Source organism: Bufo gargarizans, chromosome 7, assembly GCF_014858855.1.
Source record: "Bufo gargarizans isolate SCDJY-AF-19 chromosome 7, ASM1485885v1, whole genome shotgun sequence".
Taxonomy (NCBI): Eukaryota; Metazoa; Chordata; class Amphibia; order Anura; family Bufonidae; genus Bufo; species Bufo gargarizans.
The window spans coordinates 145,306,840-145,320,923 of NC_058086.1; the positions used below are offsets into that span (position 1 = coordinate 145,306,840).

At 43.0% G+C, this 14,084-nt stretch overlaps 1 protein-coding gene across 3 annotated transcripts in view; it reads right to left on the reverse strand.

Annotated features, from left to right (window-relative positions):
* Positions 1 to 235: 235 nt before the first annotated feature.
* SLC35A3 (solute carrier family 35 member A3) overlaps positions 236 to 14,084 on the reverse strand; it is an 86,354-nt gene continuing 72,505 nt past the window's right edge. For all 3 annotated transcript variants that reach the window (XM_044301811.1, XM_044301810.1, XM_044301809.1), the window contains exons 5-8: positions 9,544 to 9,715; positions 4,162 to 4,280; positions 1,945 to 2,078; positions 236 to 836 (exon numbers count right to left, since the gene is read on the reverse strand). In XM_044301811.1, coding sequence (XP_044157746.1) covers positions 746 to 836; positions 1,945 to 2,078; positions 4,162 to 4,280; positions 9,544 to 9,715 — 516 coding nt within the window. In that variant the 3' untranslated portion in view covers positions 236 to 745. The remainder of the gene's footprint in view (positions 837 to 1,944; positions 2,079 to 4,161; positions 4,281 to 9,543; positions 9,716 to 14,084) is intronic.

Here is a 14,084-nt window from a genome sequence, read left to right on the forward strand (position 1 = left end):
AGGCAGACACCAAAACTCTGCTTGCAGAGTTTTGGTGTCCATCTGACGAAACTGAGCCAAACGGGGACGGATCCGTTTTCACTGACACAATATGGCAGAGAAATGTAATAGCTCCTTACAGCATAACTTAGCCCGGTACTAGTAAACCAATGAGGTATTTCCACACGTGAACACACCCACACTGTCACTTGAAGATACAGAAACCGATAACCAAATAAAGAACTCAAACACAAGATTAGATAAAAAATTTATTTACCGTAATTTCCCTCGTTTTAGTCTATACAATATAAGATGTTCCCTCTCGCAAAGACAGCGAGTCCTTCAAATATATACAAAACGCATCCAATGGTATTCTTCGGTCTCTTCAGTATAAAATGGTCATGGAGCTGCACCAATGTACTAATCTGAGGTCAGACGCAGGTGGGTAGACCAGCCCAGAAACCACCATATTACGTATCTCCAATAGAAGATACACAATATTATATACCTGATGAGGTGAGTTCTGTGCAGCATCCTGAAAACAAAACCCAATGCCTCCAAGTTCAAGTATTAGCAAAAAAAATATATAGCACTTTTCTGTTAAAATAAAATAAGAGTCCATCACTAGAAAGAGCAGCAGTGCTGTGACCTGCCGTCTCTTTGCTTTCAGCAGCATATGTGGCTAGATGTCTTTGCACAGCCCTGCTCGTTGCGGAAGCCGCAAGGGGGCGCTCCGCACAATAAATCACTGCATCCATTGCAGACTTCATGCTTTAATCGGGTTTACAGATGGTTTGGGGTCATAGCCGTAGAGGAAGGTGGCAGAAATAACAAATACTGCTCCCATGAAGAACACACTGATAAGAGAAGAAAGTTTTTTTTTTTTTTAAGTTATCTTGTAATAAAACAGACTGAAAATCTACATTCAACAGCAGTTTCCCCACTGTAGTGACATGGCAGCCATCTTGGTGCTCTCTGGTCCTTTTTACATCATATCCCTTCTCTCTGGTGTCAGACCCCCACCGATCAGATACTGATGATGTTACTTGAGGACAGGACATCAGTATAAAAAGTCTGGGAAAACCCCTTTAAGTAATTTATACATTTAAATCTCTGCTCTTCCCGAGCTTACTTGCCCAAGTTGGCCATTTTATCAGTGATTGTCAGCCTTCCTTGGATAAGTATGTATACATAGGTAAATGTAACTGTCAATCACTGATATGACCAACCACTTCATCAACTCAACAGAAATGAGCGAATCTATTTGTCGCACCAGCAAGAGTTCTTTGTGAGCTCAGTCGTAGAGATGAGCAAACCGGTTTGTAGGAATTGAATCATCTCATCAAGAGTTCTTCAGCTGTGAGTGGCTATTCCTGCTGCTGAAGAAATGCCCTCAAATCGCTTGACTGACGAGGCTGGACATCTCATCCAGCACTGACAATCTCGAATAGCAGTGCAAGTGCAAAGGCTCTGTTCCTGTTCTAGAGCCGAGAATGTGCACGCGCCGCTAACCTGTCACAGCTGAAGAACTCTTGCAGACGTGAGATAAATCAATTCGTACAAATGCTCATCTCTACAACTGAGCTCACAAAAAGATTTAAAGGTGTAAAATACAATTTTGGCTAAATTTCCCCCCCCCACAATATTAGATATTAATCTGCTCAGCTCCTCCTGCTCTATAACATGCTGCCTGCAGTTTGCACCATATTTCTTGGTGATAGGGTCTCTTTAAAAGGGATGGCCAGGAATTTTATAATGGTGGCCTATCCTCAGGACAAGCTATACATATCTGATCGGTGGGGATCCTACATCTTTCAACCTCACAGATCAGCTGTTCCCAAAATAGCCTGGGTGCCAGAACTACACATTCTATTCTGAGGATAGGCCATCAATATAAAAATCCTGGCCAACCACTTTAAATAAGATAATTTTTTTAATGTGAATATACAAGAAATGTCACTATACCTTGTAGGAACAAAGTCTTGCAGCCAAAAGTAGGAGATAAATGTTGACAGAATGATTGAAAGAGAAGTTGCAAATCCTTTCAAGATATTATCAGCATATTTGATCACAGCAGCAATCACCAATCCACCTAGAGCCTAAAAAAAAATAAAAAAATAAAAATAACCAGGGTGAAGTTCAAATGTTAAAAAGGGGCAGTAAGAGTACACGTAGAAGCTGCGGGGAGCAGCTGATTGTCGGGAAGGAAACGGTCATACATGGTTTTTAAAATATTTAATAAATAAAAGTTTGGAAAGTGTGGCATGCATTTGTAGGCAGCCCCCTGTACTCTGATATCCTTAATTAAAATACAGTGTAATTAACTGCCTTCAGAAGTTACCCAATTAGTAAATGTGTATAATTTATTCTCAGCATAATTACAGCAGTTCTGCCTCACAGGTTTGTCAGAGAACATTAGTGATCAAACAGCATCATGAAAACCAAGGAACACACCAGGCAGGTCAGGGATAAAGTTGTGTAAAGCAGGGCTAAGTTTAAAAAAAAAATAATATCTGAACATCTCACAGAGCACTGTTCAATGCATCATCTGAAAATGGAAGGAGTATGGCACAACTGCAAACCTACCAAGACATGGCCGTCCACCTTAACTGACAGCCCAGGGAAGGAGAGCACTAATTAGAGAAGCAGCCAAAAGCCCATGGTCACTCTGGAGGAGCTGCAGAAATCCACAGCTCAGGTGGGAGAATCTGTCCACAGGACAACTATTAGTCATGTATTCCACATATCTGTCCTTGATGGAAGAGTGGCAAGAAGAAAGTCATTTTTGAAAGCAAGCCATAAGAAGTCCTGTTTTCAGTTTGCCACAAGCCATGTAGGGGGCACAGCAAACGTGGAAGGTGTTCTGGTCAGATAAAAGTTAAAATGTTTGGCCTAAATGCAAAATGCCATGTGTGGCACATCACCCTGAACACACCACCCCCAACGTAAAACATGGTGGTGGTAGCATGATGCTGTAGGGGTGCTTTTCTTCAGCAGGGACAGTGAAGCTGTTCAGAGTTGATGGGAAGATGGATGGAGCTAAATACAGGGCAGTCCGAGAAGAAAAACCTGGTAGAGACTGTAAAAGACTTGAGACTGGGGCGGAGGTTCACCTTCCAGCAGGACAACTCTAAACATACAGCCAGAGCTACAATGGAATGGTTTATACTGACAAAATATGGTGCATTTGATAACGGATCCGTCCCCTATTGACTTTCAATGTAAGTCAGGACGGATCCGTTTTGCCTTTGCAAATACCAGACGGATCCGCATCAAGCGCAGGTGTGAAAGTAGCTTTATTTATTAAAAATTTGGAAAACCATGTATCATTTTCTCTTCACTTCACACATACTTGCTACCTTGAGTTGGTCTATCACATAAAATCCCAGTAAAATACATTTAGGTTTGTGGGTGTAATGTGAAAAAAAAAAACATGGAAAAGTTCAAGGGGTATGAATACTTTTTCAAGGCACTGTACATGCAACAATCACATCTACTAGTTCAAAAATATTAATGTATTGAAATATTTTCTCACCTCCATGCTGACCCCCACCAATAAACTAGAATCAGCAAAAACCTTTTGGTAAACAGTATGAATGTGCCTCAAAAACACTCCTGTGGTCTGCTGCCATTTCCCAAACACAACCACCGATAAAGGCTGTAGTAGTTATGTGCGGTCTTGTAGCACTATAGCCATTCAAAAATACTGTCAGGCCAAAGCTGGCATAAATTGACATGCTGAGGATTTAAAAATCTGTACCACAGGTCAAGATATGTATGGATTCAGTTCACCCAAACAGAAGATTCGGCACTTGCTAAAATCTCTCTCCTTTATTAAGATTTGGGACACATAAAAAAAAGTTTGAAGTCATCTAGTAACCCTAATATGGGGTATGAGGTTACCGGAAGGTTTTAAACTTTTGTATCGATCTCATGGCCTAGGTGCAGCTCAGTCCCATTCAAGTAAATAGGCCTGAGCTGCAATACAGAGAACGGCCGCTATCCATAGGATGGTGCTATGCTTGGTAAGCTTTGGGGAGGCCGCAGCACTCACCTGAGCGGGGATGCCAGGAACCAGATCCCAGCCGTATCCTGAGGAGAGGTCATCAATATCAAAATCCTGGATAACCCCGTTAATGATAACTAGTACCAATTCAGGAGTATGTGAAACTTCCATATTACCTGAAGAGCCACAACCGTCCAGGTCAGATTATTGTACCCTTGAAAGAATCCCTCTTTTGAGACCTGATCTCCATCATAAATAAAAACGCCCATCAAACCAAATATACCCCCGAAGAATCCTGCAAAGAAGACACAGAGACTGTCATTGGTTCTCAATTAGCAAGTAGTCACCACTACAGATTATTACATATGATAAGTTCAGAGCTCCTAATGTATCGCCATGGTTATAAATGTATTAGCAGTACATGTAATACATTTCAGAGCTATGCCGACGATGGTGAAGAAGTCTCCCAAAAAAGATTCATACTTAACTACGCCATACCACTCTGGTCCTCGGCAATGCCTCCGCTGTGTCCATGTCCCAGTCCCCAGCTTGTTTTCTTCTGGTGCTACATGGACATGGTCACAAGCTGCACTGCAGCCAAAGACAGGCTTCAGAGATGACATGGTCAGAAGCAGTATGTCACTGCTGGAGGCAGTCATTGGCAGCAGTGGAGCATATGACCATGCCCATTAAGTGCCCGAAGAAAACAAGCTGGGGACTGGAAGATAGACACAACAGAGGCATCGCAGAGGACCTGAGTGACGGGGAGTGGGTAAGTATAAATCTTCTGTTTACAGAAGAAAAAAAAAAAAAAGAGAGACACAAAAAACAAATAGCTTTATTTTTTGCCCTATAAGGCAGTACGTCTTATGGAGCGAATACTAATGAGCTTTTGGATTATGTGACCTCACGCTGTGCAACGTCAGGTCACAGCACACTGGATCTCAGGAGAGGCGGCGGCCGAAACAGGAGAGGTAAGAGGATTTTCTCATCTGAGGTTTGATTAACAATGGGGGTCTGGGCTGCAGTCAAATTCGCATTGGGAGCCTGATCTGAGGTCTGATTAATATTGGGGGTCTGTGAAATGAGGTCTAATGTAAAAAATTATAATTCTTTTTCTAGTTTTTCCTCCTCCAATACCTATGTATGAGCAAAAAATACTGTAGCCATTTTTATAATTTTTTCCCTTTATGATGCAATACAGATAAAGTCCGGGTGCAATGCGTTTTTCACAGATGGTTGCTAGATGTTTGTAAACCCAAAGCGTGAAAAACCCATTAAAACGGATTGCACCCGCGTAGAAAAAATTTATCTCAATCGCAGACAAAAATGACTTGCTTGCAAAATGATGCAAGTTTCACTGAAAACATCCTGACACAATCCGTATCGTTCGTGTGAAAGGGGCCTAAGAGGCATATGAACAACTCAAGCAGTGGTAAAGTATACCTCTATGTACATCTATAGGTATCAAAGACGTTAATTTTTAGGAACTGCTTCCACAGCATCTTGCTATTAGCCTTAAAGGGGTTATCCGAGTTATTTTTTTTGTTCTTTCTATGTTCCTAACTAGGCAAATGTAACATCTTTCCAATTCACTCACTTTATCTCCAGTGGCTGGTTTCTCCGATTTCACTGAGGGTCACATGACCTGTGATGTCAGCTTCTCTCCCTGCTCTGATAAAGGTCATTTACAAGCCTGTAAACGAGACGTCACTGTGCTGGCCACGCCCCCCTTCACTGCCGTCTACTCTCTGCTAGGATTCTTAACCCCTTCAGCTGCACAGCTCTGCAGGCAGTGAGGAGACAATGCTGGGCACTGGAGCTGACATACTTGAGAGAACATTGCACAAGAAGGTAGGGGGAAGATCCTGTGTGTATTAGCAGTGTCATTATACAGGTGGGACATTTAGTTATACACTTACAAGTTGCTGTTGATTCTCCCAGCACTCAGGGCAGCTCTTGTATCCACTCCCTTAGCAGTGTCATTATACAGCTGGGACTTGTAGTCCTACACATACAACATGCTGCAGAGTCTCCCAGCAGGCAGACATGATAGGTTTGTTCATGAGCAGCAACACAAACGGCTTGTAGAGAGCAAAAAATGGTGAATACGCAGCAGCTGGGCAGGGGATCGCAGATCCAAAGCGGTCCAATGGCATGTAGAAAGAATGGAGGGCCACAGCAGCGTCTCGCCAGAAAACTTCTTTATTCAGGAACACTCCTCATAACATGGCATATAAAATAGTTTGCAGCAACGTTTCGGCTAGAAGTAGCCTTTGTCAAGCATGTTAACAAGTTAAAATCACAGCCTATAAATAGCACATGATAAGCCCACCCACACCGCTAAGCAGCCAATGAGATTAAGATTTACGTATAACACACCTGTGTGGAAAATCAATGGGGACCAACATGCTGAAACAAATTAGCCAGCCGACACAAAAACTTCTTGCACCGCGCAAAAACGGGACTTATCCATGTTTATCTTGTTGTAATTGTGGTAACGTTCTCAAAAGGTGAATATTTCTCCCACCCTTATAGTGGGAAAAAATATAAAATCAAGGGCTATTACACCTGCAGGTCACGGGATGTGATTTATGCCATCCAGTGCCCCTGCAGCCTTATTTATGTGGGAGAGACCACCATGGAGATTAGAGAACGTATTAACAAACACAAGAGTACCATACGCAAGATGAACATGGATAAGCCCGTTGCGAAACATTTCGTGGAGGCGGGGCATTCTGTTAACCAGCTTCGTTTTAGAGTCATTGACAGTGTGGGCCCGTTACGGAGAGGGGGTGACAGGGATGCGATATTAAGGAAGAAGGAACTCAAATGGATCTACACACTGAAATCCTTACAGCCATTCGGTTTAAATCTAGAGTTTAATGTGGCTGGTATCAGCTAAATTCTGGATTTAATCAAGAAATATTCTCTATATGGCTGATTTCATATTTCTCTTCTGTTACAGTATTTTTTGCTTAGTTTTTTTTAATTATGTGCCCTAATCACACCGCTTCATAGCATCATGATGATTATTGTGGTTTTTTCCACACACACCTGTATATGGTATATCATTTATCAATGGGAACTTGTGCTTAGTGAGAACACTATCTGTTATTAACATCTAGTGATTCTTGTTCTTTCATTATGCCTGCTGTACCTATGTGATGCCTATACGTTTTTGCATATCTCCTTGTTCTTTCCTTGCGCTAGTAGTAAGGGCAGTGCGCTTCTTTATGCCTTATTGTTGTTATCTTTGGCGAGCGTTTTTGCACACTGTTCATTTGTCACAGTGGTGCGATCGCCCTCCATGTACAGCCCCATTTGCATCCTCATGCATATGCCAATCTGGAGCGCCAGGTGGGAGTGGCCTTGTGACGTTAGTCGGCCGCCGCCTGATGACGTAAGTGGTCCGGCGTGGACTATGCATCCGGATTCACTTGGGCACGTCATACGCACGCCGCCGTGTGGTGGCGCATGCGATGACGTATGCAGACATGCGCATTGCCGACTATGGGACGCTGGACGGACGGAGGAGCTCTGTACATGATGGCCCCACATAGGTATGTCTTGTTACAGCTGGCTAATTTGTTTCAGCATGTTGGTCCCCATTGATTTTCCACACAGGTGTGTTATACGTAAATCTTAATCTCATTGGCTGCTTAGCGGTGTGGGTGGGCTTATCATGTGCTATTTATAGGCTGTGATTTTAACTTGTTAACATGCTTGACAAAGGCTACTTCTAGCCGAAACGTTGCTGCAAACTATTTTATATGCCATGTTATGAGGAGTGTTCCTGAATAAAGAAGTTTTCTGGCGAGACGCTGCTGTGGCCCTCCATTCTTTCTACCAGCAGGCAGACATGTCACTCAGGGCAGCTCTTTCATTCACTCCCTTAGCAGTGTCATTATACAGCTGGGACTTGTAGTCCTACACATACAACATGCTGCAGAGTCTCCCAGCAGGCAGACATGTCACGCAGGGAAGCTCTTGTATTCACTCCCTTAGCAGTGTCATTATACAGCTGGGACTTGTAGTCCTACACATACAACATGCTGCAGAGTCTCCCAGCAGGCAGACATGTCACGCAGGGAAGCTCTTGTATTCACTCCCTTAGCAGTGTCATTATACAGCTGGGACTTGTAGTCCTACACATACAACATGCTGCAGAGTCTCCCAGCAGGCAGACATGTCACGCAGGGAAGCTCTTGTATTCACTCCCTTAGCAGTGTCATTATACAGCTGGGACTTGTAGTCCTACACATACAACATGCTGCAGAGTCTCCCAGCAGGCAGACATGTCACGCAGGGAAGCTCTTGTATTCACTCCCTTAGCAGTGTCATTATACAGCTGGGACTTGTAGTCCTACACATACAACATGCTGCAGAGTCTCCCAGCAGGCAGACATGTCACGCAGGGAAGCTCTTGTATTCACTCCCTTAGCAGTGTCATTATACAGCTGGGACTTGTAGTCCTACACATACAACATGCTGCAGAGTCTCCCAGCAGGCAGACATGTCACGCAGGGAAGCTCTTGTATTCACTCCCTTAGCAGTGCAGGGGGAGGGGCAGAGATGGTTTTTATTGCATGTAAATAAAAGGGCCAGAAAAGAACCAGGGAAATGAGGAAACATATATTTTTTTTGCATAAAACTTGCTTAGCTCAGTTATATATTAGATTTTCAGTGCTATATAATTTTTTTTCATAACTTGGACAACCCCTTTAAACCAGCAATAAAGAGTGGTGAGATGCCAGCTCTGAAAAGTTTATATACAAGCTAATACCTTGTGTCAAGCCTATCACAGAAATGTCAGCTCCTGCCATATAATGGATCATTAATATTTTTTATGTGTAGATAGCTGCTGGGCCTGCAACATTTACCATTCTGGACTATTTGTTATACTATTACCAACTATCTGGACAAGCATTAATTTTATATACTCCTGGATGTACTCACTATTTATAATTTACAGTCTTTCCTTTTGTTCTGTTGCCATCAGTTAAGCGAGTTCTCGGACTATATTTCATATATTGAACAACATCCAACATTTAACAAGTGAGCCATCTTTACTATATTTTTCATATATGATAATTGTGTAGTGCAGGTCCTGTCTGCACTGACATTGGTATCCCGCAATCTCATTTGTGGGGTGCTGATGGGTGACAGAGGGAGTCTGCTCCCTCTGTAACTGCTTACATGCCACCTGTGCTATTGCCCGCAGCATGTAAGGGGGTTAAACAGCCTGGATCGGCGCTCCTGCCGGTCCAGGCTGTTAGAGCAGGAGAACAGATAATATATGTTACATGGGAGGCAGTGGCCCAGTTGAAGGCCCCTTGGCGAGTGCTATAAAAAGGCGTACTGGTGGTCACTAAGAGTTACACGCACAAATGCTTCATATAATGGATGCTGCATCTGAAGGGTTAAATGACCGAGATAGCCGGATGTGCTCAGCTTGTAAGCCAGCTCTATACATTCCATGTGCACCAACGAAATACATCATGGTGTGCCTAAAGGTTAAGGTTGTGAAGGTAATGTTTATATTGCTGTGTACTCACCCAGCTGTATATTTCTAATCCACACAGACTGCTTGGTTTCTTTAAGAATTTTTTCAAAGTAGACACCAGCAAAGCCACTGGAGAAACACGCAGTGAGGACAGCCATGAGACCCACAAACCGGGAACTGACTGATACTTCCTTTGAAGGGGCACTGGGAGAGTCTGAGGGCCACTGCATGGGAGATATGGAGAAAGTTCACAATAAAGTATAGTGGCAAAGCAATAAACTAAGACATACAGGAATGATATATACACACACCATACACAAGCATGTCATATATACAGCACCCAACTAGGTTCCACCCCCTATGACACAACATACCACTGCCACTGGTTTAAGTGGACATTTGTTGAGAATGCAGGCAGATTTCTAGTTATGGAAATCTATGAGCAGGGATGAGAGAAGCTTTGGGTACCACTTGAGGACGGTCTACCTAAAGTCTGACACCTGGAAAAATTCGCTGTTAAACCAGGCACAGTCATCTTGTCCGGCCCTGTCCATCAAGAAGGAGAGGAAAGGGCTGGCAGAGGAAGCAGGTGCAAGGGTGCACAGAGTAGATTGGGCCTGCCCTCATTGCCTTTTACTGATCATTTGCATATGGATTAAAAGGGATTTTTCTCCAGATTAAAGCAACGGATCAGTAAATGAAAGGAATCTTTACATTCAGCTGAGCTCGTCCTACAAGTCGCTATGCCTGGTTTATCTGTGAATTTTCTGGGGACAAATGCTCTTGTGCATCAGATCTGGAGTATAGATTACTAAATGGATAACTTCTGCTAATAGGTGATGAGAGGAACTAAATAAAATCATGGACAAACAGGATTTCTATAGGGAAGTTACCTAACACACTGATGCCCAGGCCAAAAAAGACATTAAGGTCTCATGCACACGAACGTTCTTGTGGTCCGCATCAGAGCTGCATTTTTTGCAGCTCAGATGATGGGGGTGTAGCGTTTTACTACCCTACCTCGTGAGATTTCCCTACCTCCTGACTTCCTGTCGCATGGCTCATGACGTGAGGAGGCGTTCCTTGGTTTTGACGATCTGCGCATGCGCAGACCGACAGTTTATGGAAAATCAGCGGAGTTCAGCTTTACACCGGGACACTGCGCATGCGCAGGAGAGCCTCAGTAGGGAAATATTACGGCCCAGTGCGCAAGCGCGGCTAACTCCGGCCGGCGCATGCACAGTGTCCCGGTGTGAAGCTGAACTCCGTTGAGATTTTCCATAAACTGTCGGTCTGCGCATGCGCAGATCGTCAAAACTAAGGAACGCCTCCTCACGTCATTAGCCGTGCGACAGGAAGTCAGGAGATAGGGAAATCTCACGAGGTAGGGTAGTATAACGCTACAGGGGCAACAAAAGATGTGGACAGCACTCCGTGTGCTGTCCACATCTGTTGCTCTGTTCCGTGGCCCCGCAAAAAATAAATAAAATTAAAATAAATAGATCATGTCCTATTCTTGTCTGTTTTGCGGACAAGAATAGGCATTTCTATTATGGGTGCCCGTTCCGTTCTGCTATTTGCACATGGGCAGCATCCGGGTTTTGCAGAATGCAAAACACAGCACGGTCGTGTACATGAGGACTAAGGAGCATATATCAAAGCTATTACGCCACTACTACAAAAAAAACAAAAAAAAAAGGTCCCAAATTATGGTTATATTACGGCATATTGGTTACATAATCTGCATCTTTTTGAGCATTCTGAGGGGTGGGGCTTTGCAGGAGAGGCGGGGCTTCATCAGCCCATCGGATTTACTATAGCTTACGCTAGAAACTGGCGTAAGTTATAACAAAAGTCTCCTAGCTGACATAGATTTGAGTTTATGGCGCACGGAGGGTCAGAAATGCACTTCATTTTTGTGCCTCTTAATAAATTAGGCGCATCGTACTCCAGCACAGGGAGTATGGGAACGCCAGTCTTGTTAAATCTCCCCCTATATTCCTGGTAGTTTGGAATGGTGAAGGTGTCTAGAACAGTCACCACTAGTGGGCGCTAATTATGCAAGAACTTACACAAGCTTTCATTCATCATAAAAAAAAAAACAACAACAATATGGCAGAAATGGCCTCCTAGAGGCAGCAGAAATAATTTTATCATTTAAATGAAATGCATTATCAGAGAATGACCCATTGGGGTACATTCACATCAGTTTCCTTTATTTTGAGCATCTGTTATGAGAATATTGCATTCGTTTTAGGCCCCCTGCACACGAACGTGTGCGCCCCCTGGTCGTGGGACAGCCACAGCTGATCGCTGACCCATTCACTTGAACGGGTCTGCGATCCGGCCGGTCCGCAAAAAGATAGAACATGTTCTATCTTTTTGCGGAACGGAAGTACGGGACGAAACCCCACGGAAGCACTCCGTAGTGCTTCCGTAGAGTTCAGTTCCGTACCATTCCGCATCTCCAGATTTGCGGACCCATTCAAGTGAATCTGTCCGCAATACGGCACCGGGAAGCACACGTTCGTGTGCAGAGGGCCTTAGCCATTTCCGTCTGAGATCAATTATTTTAGACGGAAAAAAGTAATTCTGTCAGAAATAACATATCTCAGATAGAAATGGCTAAAACGGATGCAAAATGAGCATAATGGATGATCAAAATAAAGGATCTGTTTCTTTTTTTGTTTTATATTTTTCTGACAGATCACAAGAACGGTAAAAGTTTGGACACACCTTCTCACAAAGAGTTTTCTTTATTTTCATGACTATGTGGAATTATATACATAACAAAAAAGTGTGAAACAACTGAAAATATGTCATATTCTAGGTTCTTCAAAGTAGCCACCATTTGCTTAGATTACTGCTTTGCACACTCTTGGCATTCTCTTCATGAGCTTCAAGAGGTAGTCACCTGAAATGGTTTTCACTTCACAGGTGTGCCCTGTCAGGTTTAATAAGTGGGATTTCTTGCCTTATAAATGGGGTTGGGACCATCAGTTGCGTTGTGGAGAAGTCAGGTGGACACACAGCTGATAGTCCTACTGAATAGACTGTTAGAATTTGTATTATGGCAAGAAAAAAGCAGCTAAGTAAAGAAAAACGAGTCGCCATCCTTACTTTAAGAAATGAAGGTCAGTCAGTCCGAAAAATTGGGAAAACTTTGAAGGTGTCCCCATGTGCAGTCACAAAAACCATCAAGCGCTACAAAGAAACTGGCTCACATGCGGACCGCCCCAGGAAAGGAAGACCAAGAGTCACCTTTGCTGCGGAGGATAAGTTCATCCGAGTCACCAGCCTCAGAAATCGCAGGTTAACAGAAGCTCAGATTAGAGACCAGGTCAATGCCACACAGAGTTCTAGCAGCAGACACATCTCTAGAACAACTGTTAAGAGGAGACTGTGTGAATCAGGTCTTCATGGTAGAATATCTGCTAGGAAACCACTGCTAAGGACAGGCAACAAGCAGAAGAGACTTGTTTGGGCTAAAGAACACAAGGAATGGACATTAGACCAGTGGAAATAAAGAGAATGCCAAGAGTGTTCAAAGCAGTAATCAAAGCAGAAGGTGGCTACTTTGAAGAACCTAGAATATGACATTTTCAGTTGTTTCACAATTTTTGGTTATGTATATAATTCCACATGTGTTAATTCATAGTTTTGATGCCTTCAGTGTGAATCTACAATTTCCATACTCATGAAAATAAAGAAAACTCTTTGAATGAGAAGGTGTGTCCAAACATTTGGTCTGTACTGTGTGTATATATATATATATATATATATATATATATATATATATTGTGGAGGTTAGCTGTACAAATGGTAGGCAGTCGGCAGGATTGGATGCAACATAAGGGTTTTATTGGAAAAAACACAACTCAAATTTGTTCCAACAGGATGGCTTGGCTTCAGCCCATCAAAGTTCAGTCACATAAAGCACTTATCTTCAGCCCTCATGTGTCATATAACAGTTCAATTTTTACACAGGCAAAAATACAGGAGTCACCTTTCTGCAGAATCTTGTCTTTTCCCTTCTCAGGAACACTGTGGAGATGAATGCTCCTAAGTCCTCTGCAGACCAACACCAACCACACACTGACAGTGAGTCTTTTAAATTAGCTTTCAGCTGGGTGAGGTGGTAACACAGGAGATGGAGTATGGGAGTGACCTTCCCACCCAAACTCTTCAGTCACTCCTAAATCCCGGAACCAAATTCCAGCTACCACAAACTCAGCAATCTAACATCACTGGTTGCCATTTACCTCCGGGATTTACATCACTGAGAGCAGCAGCCTCAGTGACACATACTTACCATCAATAACCTCACCCTTTGGATGCTTACAAAATATATATATATATATATATATATATATATATATATATATATATATATATATATATATATATATATATATATATATATTTATTAATGGAAGCACTGGCAAAACAGGAATAGGTACATGCCCAAAGGGATCGGCATTTCCGGAGCGTCGCATTTACAATCATGAAATTTGGCACACAGGTACACCAGGTATCCGGGACGGTTTTAGATCCTTCTATCTTCATTCAGCAGGAACTGCACTGCCGTCACCG